The sequence below is a fragment of the Choloepus didactylus genome, chromosome 6 (genome assembly GCF_015220235.1).
Source record: "Choloepus didactylus isolate mChoDid1 chromosome 6, mChoDid1.pri, whole genome shotgun sequence".
Lineage (NCBI taxonomy): Eukaryota > Metazoa > Chordata > Mammalia > Pilosa > Megalonychidae > Choloepus > Choloepus didactylus.
Genome location: NC_051312.1, coordinates 73,286,708 through 73,310,903, shown reverse-complemented (window position 1 = coordinate 73,310,903; position 24,196 = coordinate 73,286,708). Strand labels below are relative to the sequence as shown.

The 24,196-nt window shown below is 42.9% G+C and overlaps 1 protein-coding gene across 6 annotated transcripts in view; it reads right to left on the bottom strand.

Moving 5' to 3' along the window:
• Nucleotides 1-564: 564 nt before the first annotated feature.
• SCUBE2 (signal peptide, CUB domain and EGF like domain containing 2) overlaps nt 565-24,196 on the bottom strand; it is a 71,547-nt gene continuing 47,915 nt past the window's right edge. For all 6 annotated transcript variants that reach the window (XM_037840032.1, XM_037840034.1, XM_037840035.1 and 3 more), the window contains 7 exons: nt 21,864-22,034; nt 18,723-18,890; nt 17,816-17,977; nt 15,549-15,746; nt 14,203-14,355; nt 9,017-9,096; nt 565-8,276 (listed from right to left, as the gene is read on the bottom strand). In XM_037840032.1, the coding sequence (XP_037695960.1) occupies nt 8,124-8,276; nt 9,017-9,096; nt 14,203-14,355; nt 15,549-15,746; nt 17,816-17,977; nt 18,723-18,890; nt 21,864-22,034 (1,085 nt within the window). In that variant the 3' untranslated portion in view covers nt 565-8,123. The remainder of the gene's footprint in view (nt 8,277-9,016; nt 9,097-14,202; nt 14,356-15,548; nt 15,747-17,815; nt 17,978-18,722; nt 18,891-21,863; nt 22,035-24,196) is intronic.

Sequence of the window (24,196 nt, the reverse complement as noted above, 5' to 3'; positions counted from 1 at the left end):
TGGCTGATGTTTCCTTGTATTCTGGTTTGCTAAAGCTGCCAAAATGCAAAATACCAGAAATGGATTGGCTTTTACAATGGGAGTTCATTAGTTCACAAATTTATAGTTCTAAGGCCATAAAAGTGTCCAAACTAAGGCACCAACAAGAGGATACCTTCACTGAAGAAAGGCCAATGGCGTTTGGAACACTTCTGTCAGCTGGGAAGGCATGTGGCTGGCAACTGCTGGTCCTTTGCTCCTGGGTTGTTTTGCTTTCAGCTTCTGATTCCAGTGGCTTGCTCTTTAAGCGTCTGTGGGTTCTCACTTAGCTTCTCCAGGGCAAATTCTGGGCTTCATCTCTTAGCTTAGCATCTCCAAATGTCTTTCTGCCTGCATCTCCAGCTGTCTGGGTGTGTGTCATGTCTGGGTGTGTGTCAGCTCTGAGCTCTCTCTCTCTCCCTGAGCTCTCTTAAGGACTCCATTAAACTAATTAAGACCCACCTTGAATGGGCAGGGTCACATCTCCATGGAAATAATCTAACCAAAAGCTCCCATCCACAACTGGGTGGGCCACATCTCCATGGAAACAACCTAATCAAAAGATCCCACCCACAATGGGTCTGCCCCCATAAGAGTAGATTATAAGAACATAGTCTTTTATGGGGTTTCATAACAGATTCAAAGCAGCACACCTTGTATTTAGATTGAAGCTATGCATTCTTGGCCTGAGTACTGTATAGGTGATATTATATCCTTCTCAGTGTATCACATCTGGAGGCATACAATATCCATCTGTCCTTTATTGGAGATGCTAATTTTGATAATTTGGTAAAGGTATTATCTAAATTCTCCACTGTATAATTACATTTTCTCCTGCCATTCATGATTTTTTAAAAAGATGAAATTCTCCCTTCCCAGGCTGTCCACACTCCATTAGCACATTCAGCTTTGAGTTCTGTGCTCTCCCAGGTGCACACTGCACAATGGCCAGGTCTCTGCCCTCATGCCTTAAATAGGGGCTTTGTCCCATTAACGATGTGGGATCATGGAAAGTATTCACTGTTTCTTCGGGGCCATGAGTTTACATCCTGCTAAAGTGAGTCTCCTTATTGACCTTATTCACGTACAGCCCTGAACACTGCTTTCTTGGGGTCAAAAGTTAGACTTTGCCATGCTAGAAATATCAAAGTTGAGAATGTGTGATTCTGAGCTTAGCAAGGAGATATATTGCCATCCTCATGCATTAGGAGCTGAAGATTGGAAATAAGAAAAGATGAAGGATTGTCAGGCCTCTGTGTTTGTGTATTTGTGTGTGTATGTGCACTGTTCCTGACCTAAGAGAACTAGTCTTAGGGATTAGAGAAGCATGTTCACCTTCCCGGCTCAGGAGGAGAGGGTTTTTCAGAGGGTCTTATGTGAGAACCAAATCAGACATTGCAGGCTTTTCTTTCTGCTTCCAAGTGAAATCCTTTTCTGTTTCAGTGGAGTGGGAGAAACCAGTAGAGTGTGAATCCCTTTAAAGACTCTATCTTGGATTTAATGTCCCAAGTCTCAAAAATTGGGAGGTAATGATGACAATGGTGATGATGATGATGATATGATGATAGTTAACATTTACTGAGCTCTTACTATATTCCAGGCACTGTTCCAAGAGCTTTTCCATGTTATGAGCTCATTTAATTCTCACAACAATCCTATTTGGTAGGTACTATCATTAACCTTATTAACCACATGAGGAAACTGAGGCAGGGAAGTTAATGAGCCAAGCAAGTTCACATAGCTAGTAAGTGGCAGAGCTGGAATATAAATCCAGGTACTACAGAGGACATAATGGGAGTCTTGGAGAAAATGAGCATTATGATACATGAATCTTAGAGATGTTACCTGTCACTGTGATAAGTGGAGAGAGTGCATTCTCAGAAAAGCACATTAGGAATATTGGGGGGGGGGGGGGATCGGTGTGTGATATTGCTTGAATCACCCCTGTTCCTCATGGGAAGCCCTGAGAGGGCTTACCAAGCTTCTTATACTTGCACCCACATCACTGGAGACACCTGTTAAAGTTGCCTTCCTTTCTCAAGCCAAGTCACTTGAATCTAACATCTAAATTCCAGGCATAATTCTTACTACATGGTTGACAGTTTTATACAGATGACCAGGCATTATATACACAGCCACACTGGCACCATGTGACAATGACCAATCTTCAGTCATGCGTTGCAAGTTACCCCCATAAGGCTGCAGAGGGCTGAGCACAGCACGCCTGGCCAGGCTTCACCCCCAAGCTCACACTTCCCACAACACTCTTCTGAGGCATGTGGCCATGTCACACATTGCTGGGTTCTGTCCTCCCTGGGACATTTCCTGCTTAACAACTGTTCATTTTTTTTCAACCTCAGAGTGTGTAATAAGCCAAGACCAGCACCAAAGCTCAGATTTGAGGTGGAGTTGTATTCCTACCTTTGTCTCATGTAGGAAAAAAGTTATCCTTTTTTCAAAAGTTATCCTTCATTCCTAGGATAAAATCTGGGATCAGAGAATGGTCTAACTGAGGTAGGTATGGTAGCTCCTGGAACTACATGTGGTGGGACAATGCACAAGATTACTATTATGGAATGAAATTTTTCCTCATTTTTAAAACTCCTTTTCTACCCTCTCTCTGCAAAGTATATCCAGCCTCACATGGTGCCTAGATCATAACAAGCATTGAATGAACGAATGTATGTGGGTGTGTGTGCGTGATGCAGAGCATTGTTGATAGTTTGAAATGACCTAAATCAATGGCTTCCCTTCCAGTCATTAGTCATTAGGCTAGGCAGAGGGAAAGAAGAGATCTAAACTAAAAGATCTAAAAGATCTACACTCTGAGAGCTATATCAAACACCATACAATAAATCAGTTATTAAACCACAGCTCTGGCCTTCAATACCCCATTGGTAACATTTTCCCTTGAACTATGGGCATTTAAACTCCAAGACAGTTCCATTTTCTATGACCACTAGGTGGCACCTGGACTAGAAATTGCGAAATGGCTGTTCACAACTTGGAGCTTTGGTTAGCCTAGCGTGAGATGAAATGACAAATTCTTGCTGGGCCAGTAAAGGAGCTTGCCAGGGCCCGTGCTCCCAGGCTTGTTTTGAGGAGCCAGTGCCCTGGGAGGGGCCTGGATTCATGACTCCAGGATGAGCTCACGCTATCTAAAATAGCAACTCCCATCCCACCCCTTAGCCCTTCTTTATTTTCTTTACAACACTTATCGCTACTTGACTGTACATTACATATTTATTGTCTATCAGCTAGAATCTAGTTTCCACGAGGGCAGGGGCTTTATTTTGTTCACTGCTTTCTCCCCAGCTACTGCAAACCGGGCACTTAGGAGGCCTTCATAAATAATTACTGCATAAGTGAATGAATGAGCAAACACATAAAGAATTATTTGTAACTAAGGTCTGCAGTCTCATTGCCTTTATGAGATACTCTGAAAATCAAGCAATGCAGAGTTGTTATCACTGTTGGTAGTAGGTGGTTTTTATTTTCTAACCCTTTTATTCAACTAGAGCAACTTAACTGTGAATTAAAGTGGTTTCGCTTTCTAAATCTATTTTGACCCTATGTGTTCTCTGGAAAGTGATCCATGGTGAGTAGTGATGTCTCTGTGGCTGTATCACTGACATCAATCACAGGTGCAGACCTGCTGGGCCAGTAGGCCACCAAAGATGGCCTCCCGCATGCTGATCAGGACCATCCAAAGGGGGAAGGAGACAGAGTAGCATGTTCAGGACACCCCTGAGCTGGGCTCACAAGTCACTGGAGTAGATGGTCACAGAAAGGGAACTTTGCCAAGGCCTCCAATTTCTTGTGGAAGGGCTCTTGCCAGCCACTCCTGGGACCTGGATTCAGAGGTAGCTGATGCCTTCCCTAGTAGTGGGCCTTAGGTAAGAAGGCTTCCTCTACTTGGTGAGGAGTTGCTTTATTTCAGACTCACCATAACCATCTGCCTCCCAAATGCTGGCTAGGGGTGGCATAGAATTGGATAAAGCTCCCAGGACCCCTCCTGCTATGTTGAAGGAAGCAGAGCTGCTGACAGTCCTATAGCAAACACCTCATCTGGGTTGAGGAGAAGATAGTGGCTGGGCCTGGTATGGGCCCCTGGGCTTTCTAGGGCACAGGCCCGCAAGCTCTGGTGGTCTGCAGCAGGCAATAGTTCTGGTGCATCTTACTGCAGAGATCTGCCAGAGGGCAAATGAGTCCTGGCTTCATGCCATGCAGCCACCACCTTTCCCAAGTTACCATATGACATTTTAAAACCTGCAAACCTAAATCCAGTGAGTGCCTACAGACGACACACTTAACAGCTCACAGAATGATTCAGAGGAAGCAATTTTCCAAAGTGAAGATAATCATCTGTTAGTGTGAAAAGGAGAAAATTCTTTTATTAGCATTGGAAACTCAAGGGCAACCAAATTGCTAAATCCGTAAATGCAGTACTTCAGTATGACTAAAGAATAATAACCACAGCTGGAAGGAAGGACTTGTACAGATTCCATTCCCCCTCACTTTTCACCCACAGAACTAGCTCTCTTGGAGGGAAGGTAGAAGCTCAGCTCTGACCTCTTCCTGTTTACTTACTAAGCAGCTCCCCCAAATCATGGTCTCTTTGCCCATAGGAAATTCCAGGATTCGGATCTCCCTGGTTTTTATCTACACGCTTTTCCCCAGACCTCAGCCAGGCTCATGTTTTTATTCTGTGACACTAAAATTTATATTTCAGCTCTGACTCCTCCTGGTACTTCACATAACCAGCTGTCTATTTGAACTCTCTCCCTGGATGTCTAATAGGCATCTCAAATTTAGAATGGCCAAGGTAGAACTCCCAATCTTCTCCCCCTTTCCTGTTTCTTATTACTGAATAAGAAACCACCCCCAAACCTAGTGGCTTTTACCAACAATAATCATTGATTTTGCTCACAGATCTGCAGTTTAGGTAGGGCTTGATAGGGACTGTTCCATGAAGCATCTGCTCAACTTGAGGTTGGAGAGTCCATTTCCAAGATGGCTCACTCACATAGCTGGCAAGTTTTGCTGCCACCTGGGGGCTCCACTGGACCTGTATGTATGTGTGGTGGTGGTGGTGGTGGGGTAGTGATGGGGGGCTTGGTTCTTTTCCACATGGCTTCTCCAGGGGTTGCTATGGCTTCATCAAGGCATGATGACTGAGCACCAAGAGTGAGTGTTTAAAGAAAGAGGAAGTGGAAACTACCAATTTCTTAAGACCTGGGTCCAGATACTGGCATAATGTCATTTCTGCTGAATAATTCTGGTCAAGTAGTCATGAGCCCAGATTCAAGGATGAGAGGACACAGACCCCAAATTTCCATGGAAGGAGGGTCAGAATATGCAGATATGCTTTAAAATTGCCACATCAGAGACTTACTCCTCCTCCTGTCTTCTCCATCTACCCAGATTCTCAAGCAATGTGTCTTTGATTGGTGTCTTTCCCTCACCTCTTATAGCCAATCCTGATCAGCAAGTTCTGTTGACTCTCCCCCAAAACATGTCCAGAATCCTTCTACTTCTCTCATCACCAGTACTACCACCCTAATTCCAGACAATAGTCTCATTTCCCAACTGTATGATCACTTGGTTTATTGCAGTAGCCTGTTAACTGCTCTCTCTGCCTCCATTCTTCATACAGTAGCCAGAGCTATCTTTTAAGAACATAAGTTAGAGCATGTCATTCTTCTGCTTAAACCCTTCTGCTTAAAATCCTCTACTTAAAAAGGCTCCACAACATAGTTAGAATTAAGCCCGAACAAAGCCTGACGTGATCTGGCCCCTGTCCAGTTCCTCAGCCTCTCTCGTCCCACTTGCCTTCACACTAGACTGTGATGCACACACATGCTTGTTCTTGCCCGAGAGCTTTTGCACTCGGTTTTCCTCTATCTGGGATATTATTCCCTCTGCTTTTTCCCAAGGCTGGTTCCTTCTTGACATTTAGTTTTCAGTTTAAATGTCATTTCCCTCCGAGCGGCCTTCCACAATCTTTGCACCCAATGTAGCCACACAGTCATCTGGTTATATTAACCCGTTTTAATTTACATTATAGCATTTATCATTAGCTGATACTTGTCATGTTTATTTATTTGTTTATTGTTTGTTTCTTCCCTCTAAAATGTGGCAGGGACCTTGTCTCTCTTGTCACTGTGCATCCCTTAGGGCCTAGAACAGTGCCTAGGTCAGAGCAGATGTTCCATAATGTTTATTGATTCAGCAGGTAGCAACAGTGGCCCCAGCCAGCCAGCCTTCCAACATGACCGAAGCATCTCTTAGGGTGGCTACCTAAGGTACCTCTCTTAGTATAGAGAAGAAGCTTCGGGCTTGTCCCAGAGCACAGCTCTGGTACATGGGCCTGCTCCTGGAGGACACGTCACAGTGACCAGGGCTTATGCAGCCTCCTTCCAAGTCCTAGAGTATTCCCATTCCTAGCCTTCTTGTGAAATCAGCAATGCTCATGAAGACAGAGTTACTTATTGTTAGACTCAGCTAAACACGGCAAGTTCCAGTACAACAAATTCCAAGTGCTTGTTTAATGTTTTGTTTTGTTTTTTTAAATGAAGGTGTTCAAACTTTTGAAGAGAAATCTGATAGTGGAAATTGAGGATCCATCCAAATAAAGAAGAAAGTTTGATTAGGACTTTCAAAAAACTAAATATAATAAGTTTTTTTTTAAAAAAAACTGAAGTGAAAAAAGGAGTTCAACAATAATGAAATAGCCTTTGTATTCTTCAAAAATATTTTAAACGTATTATTTAGTACTTTGGTATAAAGAATTGATTGCATACAGAATTATTTGTTACTGAGATAACACTATGGTTATGTGAGTTCACTCTATTCATTAGGGAAATGGCAGTTTGTTTTATAGGGTCCTTTTTTAGTCATTGTGATGAGATTTTTGCCTTGGATTTGCATTTTTAAAAATTCAGTAATATTGAAAATTCAAGTTCCTGTGGGAGTAAGTAACTGTGAGACCTGTCTGTGCCAACCAAAAGTGAGGTGATTCGATGGCACTTAGAGGCCTGGAATTTTGTAGCTGCTTCTGGCAGTCATGTCACCAGCAAGAGAACAAGATCACTCTTAGTGGAACTACTCATTTCCTCGGTGCAGAGTCAGTCCCTGACCTTGAGGAGTGGGAAGGAGGGTAAACATGGCAGGTTGGTCCTTACCACATTCCATCTGACCTCTGACCCCATGTGGCAGGACCCCCACCTCCCTACCCCCCTGGAAAAGTAGGACATCTTGGCAGTACTGCTCAGACAGTACTCCTCATCTCCTTTTCATGGCAGTAGGTGACTCTCATCCACTAAGGAGATGACAACTGACCTGAACTCTCCATCCCTAATGCAGTCTGAAGGCACAGCACTGTACATCTGTCACGGAGTGGAAACTGGCAACTGGGAAGGTTGTCAATAGGTCCACATTATTATGGCCACAGAAGTGCTTAGGTTTTACCTTTTTATTTCTAATTCTTTCTCTTTTAAGTACTTTTTAATGATCACTGCTTAGAACTCAATCTCCTGGGATCAAACTTAGTTCATACAGGTTGGTGAAGGCTGTGGAGAAACTGAGTCCTCCCAGGTCCAGGGTGAGTAAAGGCACCTGGAGGGTTCTTCCTCCCACCCTTCCTTCCTGCCCTGGGTGGTCAGAGCCTGCACATGGCAACAGAGGACTCCTTAAGAAGGGCCACTCTGGAGAAAGCTGAAGTTCCCGACAAAGCAGCCCCGTCTGTGGCCTCCTTTCCAGCACAGCCCCCTTGAGGAGGAGTGAGAACAAGGAAGGACAGATGAGTATCACCCAGGCTGACCAAAGCCCAGCTCAGCCAGCCCCTGCTGAATCCAAGACATCTGCCCACAGCACTGAGAAGCAGGTGCAACCCAAAGCCATTCTCAGTCCACATCCACCATCCTGGGAAAGAAAAACCAAGTTCAATTTACCAAAATATCTGTATTATCTATAAAAATTGAACTCTAACGAGTCACTGGTACTGGAGACAGCAATACCCGACTGTGTGCTGGCATGCAGAAGGCATGCAGCTCCATCCCAAGTCCACCACTGGAACATCTGTACTGAATGGCATGTGGGCAGAGTCACTTGTAAGGCCTCAAAAACCTGGACACTTTGGAACGCAGCAGTCGGATGAAAGATCTTGGAAACATCTCTCGGGACTCCTGAACCGTGTACTTGAAATAGTTCTGGGGGTGGGCCAGGACGTCAAACAGAGCCTTGATCAGTTTCTTATCCTAAAAGAATGGGATTTTTGTTACTGGGCCAAAATGTTTAAACATTCTGACATTTAGCCAGTGGAACTATAATGACCCAGTGTTAACTGAAAAAGACTTCATGAAAATTATATCCTCTGATTTTTATCTTTTTTCCAGTTTTTATTTTTTCCTAATATCTACAAGTATGTATTATTTTTAGTGCAATTTTATTGAGATATAGTCACACACCATACCATCCATCAGAAGTTATGTATTATTATTAAAGGAAAATTTAATATATAAAAAATTATTGTCTTTTTCTCGACCAGTGAGATGCAACATCAAGATTTTTGGAATATTCATAGGGTTAATGATATGGCAAGTGATATTGAGAATTATGTAAGTTTCTAAAATTTGATGAATTTTGGGCGTGAAGGACAAACAAGGGGTCAACATCCTTATCTAGTTGAAGTCAATATGAAAACACTATTTGCTGCTGACTTAGATTTTAAACAAGCCCCCAACCCACCTCTACCCAGACTTACACACACACAAATTTCCTAATTTAAAAAAATACTACTTCACTTGGCAACACTAAAGACAGCCACCTGATTAAACAAAAAAAAAAATTAAGTCTGGTGAAAGTATAAAACTGACCTTGGCCCAGGGCAAGCTTGGGGTCTGAAAGACAGCCATATGGAGCAGGAGAAAACCTTCCTCCAAAACTGCTTCTGGAGCTTTGTGGGTAACTGCTGTGTCCACCCTAGGTACTTACTTACCTTAAGTATTTCCTGATGATTTTCAGATGCATAGAGCCTGCCATCTCGAACTATGTCTTCAATGAGTTCCTGGTAGTCCTCTGTTGGAATAAAGGACATAGCATTTTTTTTTTTTTTTAAATTCAGTTTTATTGAAATATATTCACATACCATACAATCATCCATGGTGGTGTACAATCAGCTGTTCACAGTACGATCATATAGTTATGCATTCATCACCACAATCTGTTTCTGAACATTTTCCTTACGCCAGAAAGAATCAGAATAAGAATAAAAAATAAAAGTAAAAAAAGAACACCCAAACCATTCCCCCCATCCCACCCTATTTGTCATTTAGTTTTTATCCCCATTTTTCTTTTTTTTTTTTTAATTTTCATTTTATTGAGATATAGTCACATACCACGCAGTCATACAAAACAAATCGTACTTTCGATTGTTTACAGTACCATTACATAGTGGTACATTCATCACCCAAATCAATCCCTGGCACCTTCATTAGCACACACACAAAAATAACAAGAAGAATAATTAGAGTGAAAAAGAGCAACTGAAGTAAAAAAGAACACTGGGTACCTTTGTCTGTTTGTTTCCTTCCCCTATTTTTCTACTCATCCATCCATAAACTAGACAAAGTGGAGTGTGGTCCTTATGGCTTTCCCAATCCCATTGTCACCCCTCATAAGCTACATTTTTATACAACTGTCTTCGAGATTCATGGGTTCTGGGTTGTAGTTTGATAGTTTCAGGTATCCACCACCAGCTACCCTAATTCTTTAGAACCTAAAAAGGGTTGTCTAAAGTGTGCATAAGAGTGCCCACCAGAGTGACCTCTAGGCTCCTTTTGGAATCTCTCTGCCACTGAAGCTTATTTCATTTCCTTTCACATCCCCCTTTTGGTCAAGAAGATGTTCTCCGTCCCACGATGCCAGGTCTACATTCCTCCCCGGGAGTCGTATTCCACGTTGCCAGGGAGATTCACTCCCCTGGGGGGACACAGCATTTTGCAATTTTATGTCTTAGTTATTTCCATACTCTTTCCTTCATTTTTTGTGAAGGCTCTGAGAAATTCCCCTTCTGTGGCTGCTCTCAGAACAATTACCACTCTGATTCTGAGAAAGCAATCAGAAAAGAACTCCCATAGACTGCCACCACCACATACTTTCACCTACCAACATCTGCTCCCATCCTGTTCCCTTGGATGAACCCTCTGTGCATCAAAGTCAAAACCAATCTCTCCATTGTGGGCACCAGATCCATCATCTCTCACCAAATCAAGGATATTGTTCCAATAATTATTCCTTTTCTTTCCTTCATGATAAAATTTTCGCTCACTACTGGTCTTTCCCATCAGCATGTACACATACTGGTTTTTTTTTTTTCTGATCTTAAGAAATCCCTCTCTTAGACGATTGTATAACAATATAGCATACAAGGGGTGACAATGTGATTGGGAAAGCCATATGGATCACACTCCCCTTTGTCCAGTGTATGGATGGATGAGTAGAAAAATGGGGGCAAAAAAAAACCAAAAAGGCACCCAGTGTTCTTTTTTTACTTTAATTTTTTGTTTTCACTTTAATTTTTATTCTTATTATTTTTGTGTGTGTGGTAATGAAAATGTTCAAAAATTAATTTTGTTGAACGCACAACTATATAATGGTACTGTGAACAATTGATTGTACGCTTTGTATGACTGTATGGTATGTGAATATATCTCAATAAAATTGAATTTAAAAAAAATAAAAAGAAAACCCTCTCTTGATCTCACTTCCCCCTCTAGCTTCTATCCCACTTCTCTGCTCCCTTTTGTAGCAAAATTCCTTGAAAGAATTGTCAACACCCACTGTCCAATCAGTGTGGCCCCCACCACTCCCACTCCTCCAAAATTGCTGGTTGAGGTTACTAATGAACTTCATGTTGCCAAACCCTGTAGGTCAGCTCTCGGTCCACATCTTCCTTGATGCATCACTAGCATCTGACCTGGCCAGTCAGCCCTCCCTCTGTGATATATTTCTTCAATCAGCTTCTGGGACACCACTCTTCTTCCTCACTGGCTGCTCGCTCTGAGGCTCCTTTGCTTTTCCTCATCCTCTCTTTGACCTCTTACTGTGGGAGGGCCCCACAGCTCAGAGCTCAGTCCTCTTCTCTTCTCTGTCTATGTCTATACTCATTCCCTGGGTGAGCCCATTCAGACTCATGGCTTTTCTCTCCCTTTCCTCTCTTCCTCCTCCCCCCTCTTTTGCTCGCTGTCCTTGTGTCACGTAAAATCAATAGATAAGTAAAATTAATCAATCAAGCTTCTTACCTACCAAGCGATACTCTTCTCTTTCTTTTTTTGAGTGGAGTGGAGGGTGTGTGTGTGAGAATTGGGCTAGTAACTACAAGATTCTCTTTGGGAGACTGGGGAAGATGTTCACTTTCTCATTAATAATTTTTGGTCCTGACATACACACCAAGCACAGTGCACACAGTAATTCCTCTCCAAATGTAAATTCCCCTCCCCCCTTTTAAGTCTAGTATACTTCCTAGTCATAATTCAAATAAAGCATATGCAAAACACAATCTTTTCCAAATTCCAGACATGGAAAAAACGTCCCTTTGTATGCACATCAAGTGCAACAAAACCAAACACATTATTAAAATGTCATTGAAACTGTGTGGGAGATCTTGAAAAGTTTCTCTCAATCGAGATGGTAAATGGAAATGCATAGTATAACACTCATAATGACTAATTGAATAGGTGTATAATAGCATTAGTCTTCTATTAATGTGCTCTTTCTTCTTATTCTTTTTTTTTAGTGAATATAAAATATGAGTGAGGGCACAAACTTTTCCATCTTGAATCTCTCTGCTGCTGTGTCTCTACCTCAGGGAATTAGCTCCTTCTGATGATGGGACTTTACCATTAGGAACTGAGTTCTGCTTTAAGAGAGAACTCGGGGGCTGTTTGTCACTAAACCTAATACTTCCAGACTGTTCTCTTTTAAAAATATTCCCTCTGCTTTTAAGAACAACCTTGTTTTCTCACTTGCTCTAACTGTCATTGGAAAAGCAGTGGAGTGTCGTTGTTCAGAACACAGGCTCTGGGGGCCCAAAGACCTGGGGCAATCCGAGCTCTGCAGCTTCGTGGGGATGTGACCTTGGCTTGGTTATTTAAATCTCCAAGCCTGAGTAGCCTCATCTGTAAAACTGGGACATAATCATGTCCACATCATGGGGCGATTGTGAGGAATGTACCAAGTAGAAAGGCACTTAGCACGTACCTGGCTCACAGTAATGCTCAAAATATGTTAGCCACGACTGCAATTCTCATGGTTCTCCAGTGGTCAGCGGGCTGGTCTGTAGCAGTGTCACCAGCCCCTTCTAAATGTGATTTCTATTCTTCTGGGCTTAGAAAACAGATATCAAACTTGTTTGAAATCTGGTTTTAAAAATAGGATTAAAAATGCTCTGAATGAAGACCTAAGGGTCTTCTGGATCACCAAAACAGCAGTTTTCAACTATTTTATTCTAAGACACATGCAAGACATACTTTCTTAGGCCTCACCAGGGTTTCATGTCATGTCCCATGGGTCACACTGTAACTCTTGTTTTTTTTTTTTTTAATAAAAAAAATCAAGAAATTTTTGCATGTGGCAGAGTTGAGAATAGCCAGACTAAAGTACATGAGCTTTGGTGACATTTATTCTGGTGTCTCAGGGTCTTTTTGGGTTCCTTCCTGACTCCAGACAGGGGAGATGGCCAGTTAGCTGCTTTCAGGTAGGTGAGGCGCTCCGTCTCTCTCAGCAGAGCTGTGTGGAAGGCTTTGTCTCCACCACAGGAATCTGGTACTAAGAGCCCTTGTCTTGGGTGTTTGGAATCATTTCAGGCAACTATGAGACAGGGATGATGATGTTGCATGTTGGAAATGAACTGTGTGGAGTGTTTTTAGGAAAGCCATATAATGTTGTCTTTTCCAAAATGCATCTAATTTTGGCACTTGTCTGTCTAAAAATCTTCAATGGCTCCCTATAAAATTAAGCTTACCTTCCTGAGCTTGGCCCTCAAGGCTCCTCACAGCCTACTCCTCCCATCTAGTCGCATCTCTCACGCTAAACCCCGTGCACCCTGTCCACCGGCCAAATGAGACTCTTCATCAGTCCCTACACACGCCGTGTACTCCCAAGCTTCCATCCTTTAGCATATGCTATTCCATCTTCCTGAAAGATCTTCCTCTTCATTTCTGCCCAGAAATCATATATTGTTTCTTTAAAATCCAAATGCTCTTGAGAGTTTGCTTTGCTCCTTTGAAAAACCCATGCAAAATTAACCGCCATGCCTCTTCTACGCTCACACAGTGCTTTGTACGTGCCCCATTAGAACAGCTATGACAATATAAACTTTTTTTGTGTTTCTGTCACCTACACATTGTCTCCAGCATGTAACCCAATTTCTGGCACAGTAGATGCTCATTAAATATTTGTTGGATGGATGAATAAATACATTCACAAATGAACAAATGACTCTTCCCTTACTAGATTAGGAGGTCCTTAAGGGCAAGGTCTAGCTCATTTGTGTTCCTAGTAAATGTTTGTTAATCAAGTCTCAGAGCTGGGTGGGGCCCCAGGGCTCAAATGGGCCACTTTCATTTAAAATGAAGTAAATAAAACCAGAAAAGTCATCTGACTTGCCCAAAGTCACATGGTGAGTTAGTAAATAGAGCCAGGACCAGAAATTGGGTCTTTTTTCTTAGAATTCCATATAATAAAAGCCATAATCATAAAAAGTTAACAAATTGAGCAATTACCATGTGCCAGGCACTACACCAAGTACTTTATGTGAATTATCCTATTGAACTCTCACATTAAATCTAATGAGATGAGGAAAATGGGGCTTAGAAATGTTAAGTAACATGGAAAGTCACAGAAGAGACTATATCCAGGCTCATCCAGCCCTATCTGACTTCAACACCCCTGCTCTTACCCACCAAGCTATGCTCACTTTTATTTTCTAAAACATCTTTTCATCCCTACAGTCAGTGTCCCCAGATGCCTGTTTAAAATTTGGCACTTGTGAGGCAGCAATGTCCTTTCTCCTCCATCCTGCTCGCCATTCTGAGCACGTGTGCTTGTCAGCAATCCACCAGCTGGCTCAGAAGCTGGTCCTGCTCCAAAGCAGAGAAGCAGCCTGAGCTGCACAGTGCTTACCATCGTACGTCACATACGGGACTTGGAACCCTTTGGCGCTGTTCCCTTCATTGGACTTAAACTGAATCCACAGCTTCTTCGACCTGGAGGTGAAGGCGATGGGGCGTTCGTAGGTCTGGCAGGTTTCATAGGTTGTCACAGAATTCGAGGAGGCTGCCAAGGGAAGTTGGGTTGGTGGGTTGGGGGGAGATCAAGATTTGTCACTCAGCAGGCAGACAACAAACACTCATCTTTTCAAACACTCAGATCATAATGCTCAAGAGGATCTTCAGGCCCAGCTGAGCCATCACAGTGGTCAAAAGTCCTGGAAATAAGTAGATGCAGCTGGTGATTGCAGGTCCCCAGAGAAGGATAAGCCTAGGCTGTAGCACTCACTCTAGGAGCCGGGAAGAGGGCCCTCAAATTTCAGAGCTGACCTACCATAATCTAGTAATAACTGCCACCATGTATTGCTTCCTAAGAACCATGCACTGTGCTAAGCACTTTATAGGCTTCATCTCATTTAATACTCCAACATCCATAGGAAGTTGGTGCAATTGTTACCTCTTTTTATAGAGAGATTAAGCACTTGCTCAGGGGCACACAGCCAGTGTGTTATAAAGTCAGGATTTAAACCCACAGCTGAGTTCAGAGCCAGACAGTTCAGCCACTAATAAGAATAGCAAACACTTACATGGTGGCTTCATGTGCCATTATTATTCTAAGTGCTTTGCAAATATGAGCTCATTTAATCCTCATAATAACCCTATAATCTAACTACTACTTATCCCCATTTTAACAACTGTGGAAACTGAGGCACAGCAAGATTAAATATATATGCCCAAGATGATAGAACCACTAAGAGGTGGATCTGGGATTCAGATCCAGGCAGTCAGGCTGCAGAGTCCACTTACTACACTGCCTCTAAATTGTGTTGACAGCACACAATTTATGGGCATTGCATCATGGGACAAGATGGGAAGAGGGGTCCCTCCTGGACAGACCATGCCCTTAGCCTTAGTCAGTCCCCAAGCCATGAGTTCCTGCCCTGGGTGAGGCAAGTGTATGGGCTCCACTGGCTTTCTGTTTCCTTGTGGAAGAGGGTACAGCCCACTCCAGTGAGCACCAAGGGGAAGACTGCCTCACAGGATCACTACCTCTGGGTTCAGCAAGAGGCCTTAAAGTGTGATACAGTCTAAATTTTGTTTCTTAGTGAACTCTATAAACTTATGTCCCATCTCTATTCTAATATGGAAGTGACATTTTGGACCCGCTTCTCACAGTGAAGTCTGGGGAGCAGGTCACCAGGAAAGGGGGGCTTCCCAGCTGGCCTGAGAAGGGGAAAGGAGCACAGGGTGGAGACACACATGTTTTCCGCATCACCAGGTAATCTCCACAGTCGTCCTCGATGGGCAGGAAGATCTCAGGGACCACAATCAATATGCGGCGCTTGGGGGGTGGGTTGATGGTCCACGTACACTCGGTGTTGGCTGGGTAATTGCCTGGGTAGTTTGGAGATTCGATGTATCCAGTGAAATCTCCCAGCTCCCCTCCACATCTTCTGTCTGGAAGAGGAAATGCTGAGTTATGAAGGGGCAACACCGTAGTCCCTCGGTCACGGCCACCGCCAGCTTGGCTGAGGAGAACCACAGCATCCCTGTCGCCTTTGAGGGATGAGGTGTGGAAATGACACCGTCCTGGGAGTGAGTCTGTCCTGTAATGCCCAGGGCACCTCTGGGAGCCAAACTACATGAACTCCCCACACAGCCCAACCCTCTGAGTTCCACAGCACTGTCTTCTCATTAGCTTGAAGGCACTCAAGGGCAGAGGCAGGCATTTGTGGAAGAAAAGGACCATGGCTTGCTTTCAATAGTTTGTTTACAAAGTCCAAGTGCCAGGAGAACCCAGGACACTGAACTTCTAGGTGTGTCAAAATAGGGAGAATGGAGCTCAGTGGAGAAAAGTTGACCCTTTCTTACAGACCTTTGATGAAGATAGACAGCTGTATTCTTTTACTTTTATCTCTGGTTGAGACCACATGTTATTTTTAAGTGGGGAAGAGAAGTCCTATTAGCTACCAGTCGGACACAAGGCACACTGGATACTAACCTCTTTACTAAAATAAAGAGTGCACACACACACACACACACACACACACACACACCACCTCAGCCATGGTTTCATTCATTGAGTCTGCACTCATCCAACAAGTGTGATCAAATGCTCTGGGAGTTCAGAAATGAGAAAGACATAGTCCTTGCCCTCAAGGACCTTGTTGTTTAAAACTGTCAGGTAAATCTGTGCAAGAGAAAATGTGGAAGGGATTATTTTTTTCCTTCCTAATGATAACTGAGATTTATTATTCCTAGTTAAAAACAAAACAAAACAAACAACAGCAAAACAAAAAAACAAAAAAACAAAAAAACAGGCTTTTCTTCTTGGAAGAAACGAGGGAGGAGAGTGAGGGAGCCATGGGGTCCAGGAGAACTGCCTTCCAGTCTGAGGGGCTGCCTGAGGAACTGTCCCACCCATCTCATAAGGCCCACCGAGGACCTATGGGGACGAAAACAATGAATGGATTTCATCTTGGTATAGGGGAGAATTTTCTAACACTGCAAACACCCCCAAAGTCTAACCTATCAACAGACTAAGATATCATGAGAAGTGTAAACCTCTTGTCACTGCAGCTACTGGAGAAGAGACTAGAAGGCTACTTATGAAGATGTTGTAAAAAGGAAACCTGCCTTTATCGGGATAGAGAGAAGACTAGATAACCTTCCAATCATAAAATTCAAATGATTCACTTCCCCACTCAATCCCAAACTCCTCCAGTTTGCAAGGCCTCCTTGTTCACCTAGATTTCTGGCTTAATGACATTGAATTAGCTGAGATTTACCTTTGACTTTTACTCGAGAATTTTATATAATGCTAAAAACAAACAAACAGCAAGTCCTTAAATGGTTTGCTTCCCCATTCCTATAAAATACAAATCAAACTCCTAAGCATGGTGTTCAAAGGTTCCCGTTCTGGTCTGCCTCCCACCGCCGTCAGCACAGTCTTTGCTGGGTCCAGAGGACTCCTGCTGAAAAGTCTTCCACTTTCCCGAGTCTGGGCTTCCCCCAGATGCTCTCTCAGGCTAAGGGCTCTTTCTCCGGCTCTCCCCCACCTTCTCCCTTAAAACCTTCTCCTGCCCTACAGAAGCCTTTTATCATCTCTCCAGGCAGAGTTAATTGCTCCTTGCTTTGCATTCCCACACACTGTGCTCTCTGCAGGGCCAGGGACAGCGAATTAGTTTGCTTGACGTCAACCAAGTACCCAGCGGAGTGCGTGGCATACAACAGACCCTCAAACAATGCTTGCTGAACAGGGCTGAATTGAATTTATGCCACAGGAAAGAAATTAAGGCAATTACAGCTTGTGAATGTGCCTGGGGAAGAAGCCAGGATCACTTATGGTGAGTGCCTGTAGGTCAGGCCCTCTCTCCTTCTGCATAGGCTTGCACAACTGTGGGCTGGGTGGCCCTCTGACAGTGTCCGTGAGGTTCCAAATGAACCTGGGACCCCTCACCTCCGAGAAGGGCCCAGGCATTTGCCCTCTTAATCTGGACCCTGAAAAGCCTTAGAAAGAGACCTACTTTTACACTGGGTTATATTTGTGGAGCCGTCAAAGTCAGTCGTAGTATTTCCTGGACAGGAAACACAATTATTTTTTCCAAATTCAGGCTGATATGTTCCCGCTGGGCAACGAATACATCGGTGAGTTGTGGTGTTGTAGAAATGTCCAGGTGAACATTGAACTGTTGTGGGGAGAAAGGTGTGGAGAGAATGGAAAAAAACAAAAAAGAATTTATCTTCATTGCATTTTTTGCAATGCAATACAAAAAAGTTTCACAGCTCATGAAATAAATTTTTATGCCCAAATGAATAATTGCTTTCCTACCAATCTGGGGCTAATCAACACTTAATTCTCTAAATAGTCAGCTTGGGTAGGACTTGTGACTCATGGTGCTGAGAAAAATACAAGGGAGCAAGGCACATGTATATCCTCAAAGAATTTATAGTTCATGCAGAGACAGGCCTGGACAACCATGACTGAAGTCTTTGTGCAGAGCACGCCTGTGAGTATTGAGAGGATGCAGAACTATCACGATAGGGGACTTGGAGCTGGGCAGCCTGGGAAGAGGCAGTTGGGGGAGGGGTTCTGGAGAAGGATAGGGCCCATATTGGAGTGGGGAGCCCTAGGTGAAGGCCCTGGAGTAGAGGAAGACTTGAAGAAAGAAGCTGAGGAATTCTGTGTACAAAACCTACTACTCATCTCTCCTTGATCATCCCTCCAGTTGGTCCTGTCTGACGGGGCCAAGGTGCTGGGGGAGACCATGTCCAGGGAATTTCCAGGGAGTCCTGTGGCTCCTGTGTGGATGGAGCTGAGGACCTGATCTCCTGGCCACTGGGGCACCATGCAGGGCACCTCTGGGCTGGCCTTGATCAGAGCTTTGTCAGACTCCCGTGGTACTAGAGAAAAGCAAGTTGTCAAATTCTTACCTCTGGTTTCACAGTCCTGGAAGGAAGTGGCTCCCAGGTGTTTAGTGGGTAGGCCTCCTCCACAAGGGAAGCAGGAAGTGCGGCCAGCTTCAGGCTGGAATGTGCCCAGGGGACAGAGCTGGCAGGGTGCAAAGCCATCTGTGGCATATTCACCGGGTTGGCACAGACCTGGGGAGACAGTGGCCCTAGGTGAACAAGGCCCTTCAGGCAGATCCTTTCCACCTCTCTGCAGATGAGACATTGCTCAGGCCCTGTCACCCTGTGCTGAGCCCAGTTTCCCACCTCAGGGGAGAGAAAGCACACATCAGTCAACTGACCCCGCACTGCCGCTGACCCTAAGTAGGTGATTTGTGAGTGTGATGTTTACACTTGGGTACAGAGAACACTGCAAAGATGGAAATCAAGGAGTCAAGTGTCAATTGCTTCCAAAATATGGGGCAGGACGGGGCATGTTTCAGGCTTAGCTCTACATGTTGCCCAGGCATCCTCTGCAACGCAGGAGCCCCCAAAGAGAAGGGCTCTCTGCTCCGAAATCAGTTTAGTAATTAGATCCAGAAGTACATCCGAGTGATATAAAGAAGGATCAGAAGATTTTCCCTGCTTTTACCTACTATATTTACTAAGTTACATCTCCTTTCAACGAGAATTGTCCTTGCCTACCTCAATTACTTTACTAAATCCAACCAATTCAGTGCATATTGTGAGAGGGACCAGTGGCATTTAATTTAAGCATTGATTTTTTTTTTTAAGTTTAGGACAAGAAGCACAGTCATAAACAGTAAAATTATTTTTAAAAGCACATGTTTAAGTAATTAACACTACTGAATTATATATTTGAAAATGGTTAAAATGGGAAATTTTAGGTTGTATGTCTGTTACCAGAACAAAAATTTTAATAAACCATAGAGCAGTACAAACAAACAATGAGCCCTAAATGTAAGCTCTGGACTACAATTAATAGTATAATTATAGTAATATTGTTTCAATTGTAACAAAAGTACCACACGAATGCAAAGTATTAATAATAGGGAAAACTGTATGGGGGGGTGGTATATGGGAACTCTGTACTTTTTGCATGATATTTCTATAAACTTACAACTTCTCTAATTAAAAATTGAGAAAGAAAGGCACATGTTCCTCAGGAATTAGCTTGTCATTGGCAAGATGCTACAAAAATCTGTTATCTCTTGTATGCCTAGTGGTCTTCTACCCATAAGTTGTAGATCTAATGGCATTTAAAGAACACACACCCAAAGGAGGAGCCTGGAGCCTGGCGTACCTGGGTTCTTAGTCCAAATCCTCCAACTTCTTGCTATGTGACCTTGAGTGAGTCACTTTAATCTCATAAAGTTGTTGGAATGATTAAATGAATAATTCAGATAATATACCTAGCTAGCATGATGCCTGGCATAGGTAACTATTCAATAAATGTTAGTAATTACTATTATTACTAATATTATTATTGTAAATACATCTTCATAAGGGCACATGCAAGAGTGAACAGATGCCCAAAAATTTCCCCTCTCAACTTGCAGTTAGTTCAGGGGTTTCATAGCAGGCCAATGATGTGGTAGGAGTCACATGCTCGATCTGAGGATTGGATTTTTAAGCCAGAAACTGCCCTGCAGTTGTGTTTGGAGTCATTTAGGTGGGATCTGAAGCTGGGGCTGGGAGTCACTCATAGGAGAGGCATGTGGACAGCAGGGGTTTCTCTGCACTCGGCTTGTACATCATGCACAAATCGCTATGTCAGATCACACCTTCCATTTCAGCTGGTTCTTTACCCATGTAATAAAAGAAGATCATTTATGTTTGCTGCAAAGGAGAGGCTAGGCCTCCCTATAATTGTGCCTAAGAGCCTCCTCCCGAATGCCTCTTTGTTGCTCAGATGTGGCCCTCTCTCTCTACCTAAGCCAACTTGGCAGGTGAAATCACTGCCCTCCCCGCTACATGGGATCAGACACCTAGGAGAGTGAATCTCCCTGGCAATGTGGAATATGATTCCCGGGGAGGAATGTAGACCCGGCATCTTGGGATGGAGAACATCTTCTTGACCAAAATGGGGAAGTGAAAGGAAATGAAATAAGCTTCAGTGGCAGAGAGATTCCAAAAGGAGCCGAGAGGTCACTCTGGTGGGCACTCTTACGCACAATATAGACAACCCTTTTAAGGTTCTAAGGAATTGGGGTAGCTGGTGGTAGATACCTGAAACTATCAAACTACAACCCAGAACCCATGAATCTTGAAGACAATTGTATAAAAATGTAGCTTATGAGGGGTGACAATGGGATTGGGAAAGCCATATGGACCACACTTCCCTTTGTCTACTTTATGGATGGATGAGTAGAAAAATGGGGGAAGGAAAAAAACAAACAAACAAAGGCACCCAGTGTTCTTTTTTACTTTAATTGCTCTTTTTCACTTTAATTATTATTCTTGTTATTTGTGTGTGTGTGGTAATGAAGGTGTCAGGGATTGATTTTGGTGATGAATGCACAACTATGTAATGGTACTGTGAACAATCGAATGTACGATTTGTATGACTGCATGGTATGTGAATATATCTCAATAAAATGAATTTAAAAAAAAGGAAGTCATTTAATAATAATAAAATCAATGGGAAAGAAGCCCACAGAACCTAACAGAGCTTGGCTTTGAAGTTAACATTTTATAAGAGATGATAGAAACTCTACGCAGAGCAGTCCTAGTTTTAACAAAATAACCAGAAGGATTTTTTTTTTTTTAAGTCAACAAGCTATGAATTTGAGATCAAATCTGAAAAAAAAAAAAAATCAGACCTACTTTTCCCATTTTAACACATTCAAATAGTCCCTTCACCCTGGAGATCACTCAGGGTGTTCTGTATTTATAGTGAATGAAACTAAAATTGGTACATATCATTTTTTTCCATGACTTTGTCAATCAATCTTCATTCATTTGCTCAAGCAAGCATCTGCCTAGCATGTGCAAGGCACTGAGCGGGGCACTGGAGAGCCAAAGCTGAGCCCAATATGGTCCCTCCTTGAAGGAAGCCCAAGGTGCAGTGTGCATCGTCTGGAGTCCTTGAGATGCCCCTTTGGGCTTTGGTCTAAACAAGGACACTGGAGACTATAGAGGATTAAGAAGAGACAGCATTCTTACCTCCACATTCAGATGCATTCCAAGCTTCTGGGGTCTTCAGGGCTCCAGGATTTTCTGGTCTTGGGCACGGTTCACATGTGATTTGTCCTTCCTCGTTTTGGAAGGTTCCATTTGGACATAAAATGCAGCGTTCTTGTGCTCCATCATAATAAGTCCCAGACCTGCAATTGACTAGCCAGAGGGGGAAACAGTCTGGTCAGTGCAGGAACAGAGGCCAAGGAAGGGTGATGTGAATGCCAGAGACGAAAGTAAGATGGTGCTGACCCCACGCTCCCCCGTACATGCAGAGTATGTACCACCTCTGGGTTTCCTTTGCACACCACTCCATCATGGACTCTAGTGCCTGCTGTTTGACATATCTATAGGTCTGTCTCTTCCTAGACTGTGAGCTCCTTTGGGGCAGGGATCACAGAGGTCCCATGCACTTGGTTGTTACAGAGATACAAAAAATTCTGGCTCTCACTACTGCACAGAGCTGTTGGAAGAATTATAAAGGTGAAAATCATTCGTTGAACATCTTGTGCTGTGAGAACAGAGAGGAGGGTGCTATTCATTCTGCTGGCAGTATCCTGGAAAGCTTCCTAAAGGAGGACACATTTATGTTGGGCCTTGAAGGATGAGTAGGAACTCCCCAGATGGGAAAGGGGGCAGGTGGCAAATATTCATGGATGACATATGGGAGGAGAGAGAAGAAAGGAAAGTTGGGCTAGATTGAATAAGCTCTTGAATGCCAGATGTTTGGATTTTATTCTGCAGGTAAGAGGTAAACATTGAAAGGGAAGTAATATGACCAGAGGCTATATTTTGAATAACTCACTCTGTGGCTATGTGGGGGATGATCTCAAGGATCTCAAAGAAGAGCTTTCTGAAACACCATTCTTCATATTTGTCGTGAAATTAATATTTTACAAAGAATGAACCCTGGAAATATTTCCAGAAAGAATAAATAACAAGTAAATTCATAAACTGTGCTTCAAATTATATTTCTGGTATTATTATTTAAATGTGGATTTTTACCTTATTTTAGGGTGTGAATATGAAGTAAATACATGAATTGGGCTCAAGAGTGTAATAGTCAAACATCATCGTCATGATCATAAAAATAGCCTTTCTAAAGGCTAACGTTTGTTGAATACTTGCAATATACTAGACACCATGTGAAAAGCTTTATGTACATTATCTTATTTAGTCCTCAAAACAACCCTAAGGAGCTAGATGCTATTATTAGCTCAATTTTACAGAAACCGAGACTTAGGGAGGTTAAGTAATTTGACCAAGGTCCCATAACTAGTTTGTGAAATACACTTATGGTGAGATCAAGAGCTCTGAGATTAAGGGAGAAAAGTCATTTAATGGAACTGCAGACTGAAGCACAATTCAAAACTTTACCAAGGATTCCCTAACAGAAGTTTGACTAGAACAAACACATTCTCTTTATACCTAAGCTACCAATAAATAGAAAGAAAATAATACATCGCATGATAAAGTTAGCTATTATTTCTCTTGAATGTCTGTAAGGGGGGATATCTGTTTTCAACCCATCCTATGAATACAGTTGCATATATGCTTTTAGGATTAAACATGGCAAAGGTCTCTATCGCCAGTAACAAAAATTTTGTCTTTTCATTATTTGCTCCATAATCAAAAAAAAAAAAAGTGAGGCTTTTTGATCATAGTAAGGTAAAATATGCACATTTTAAATTTTATTTCTGTAGCTAAATGCAAGCAATCAAAAAAGCCTACACTAATATCTAAATCTTAATACTTTTTTATTATTGTTTGGATTTTCTTTTACAATATTCATGTATCCAGTTTTATACAATTTAATGATATTTTTTTAAAATAAAATTAAAAGTCTGTCAAACTCTCGCTTTCTTGGCAAACATTATTATGAGTGTGATGCATAGATCTGTGGCAGACAGAACCTATAATCCCAGACTTGCTCCTTAAGTGGATAACGGTTTCCATAATCCCTCTGGTTCCAGCCCACATCCCATGAAAAGCTGGACTGAATTATATACTGTGCTCCACCAGACTAGCCCAGTGTCTACAGCGGGCCAGCAAATGAGAGAATCAACCACTTCACGGCTCCAACAAGCAGACCTGTCCTGAAGACTGGCAGCAAGTAAATAAAAGCAAGGCCGTCAGTGGCCCCTCTCGCACAAGCCATTTCCATTTTGGGAACAGCCCTTTTGGTAATACTCGTTCACCTAAAAGGAGAGTGGCCATATGGTGACAATGAGTCCAAGCACTCCATCAATCACAAGCTAGAGTCAGATCAGCATGATCCATTTCGTCGCGGTTCCTCTGGCAGAAAACTGAGTCCCTTCGCG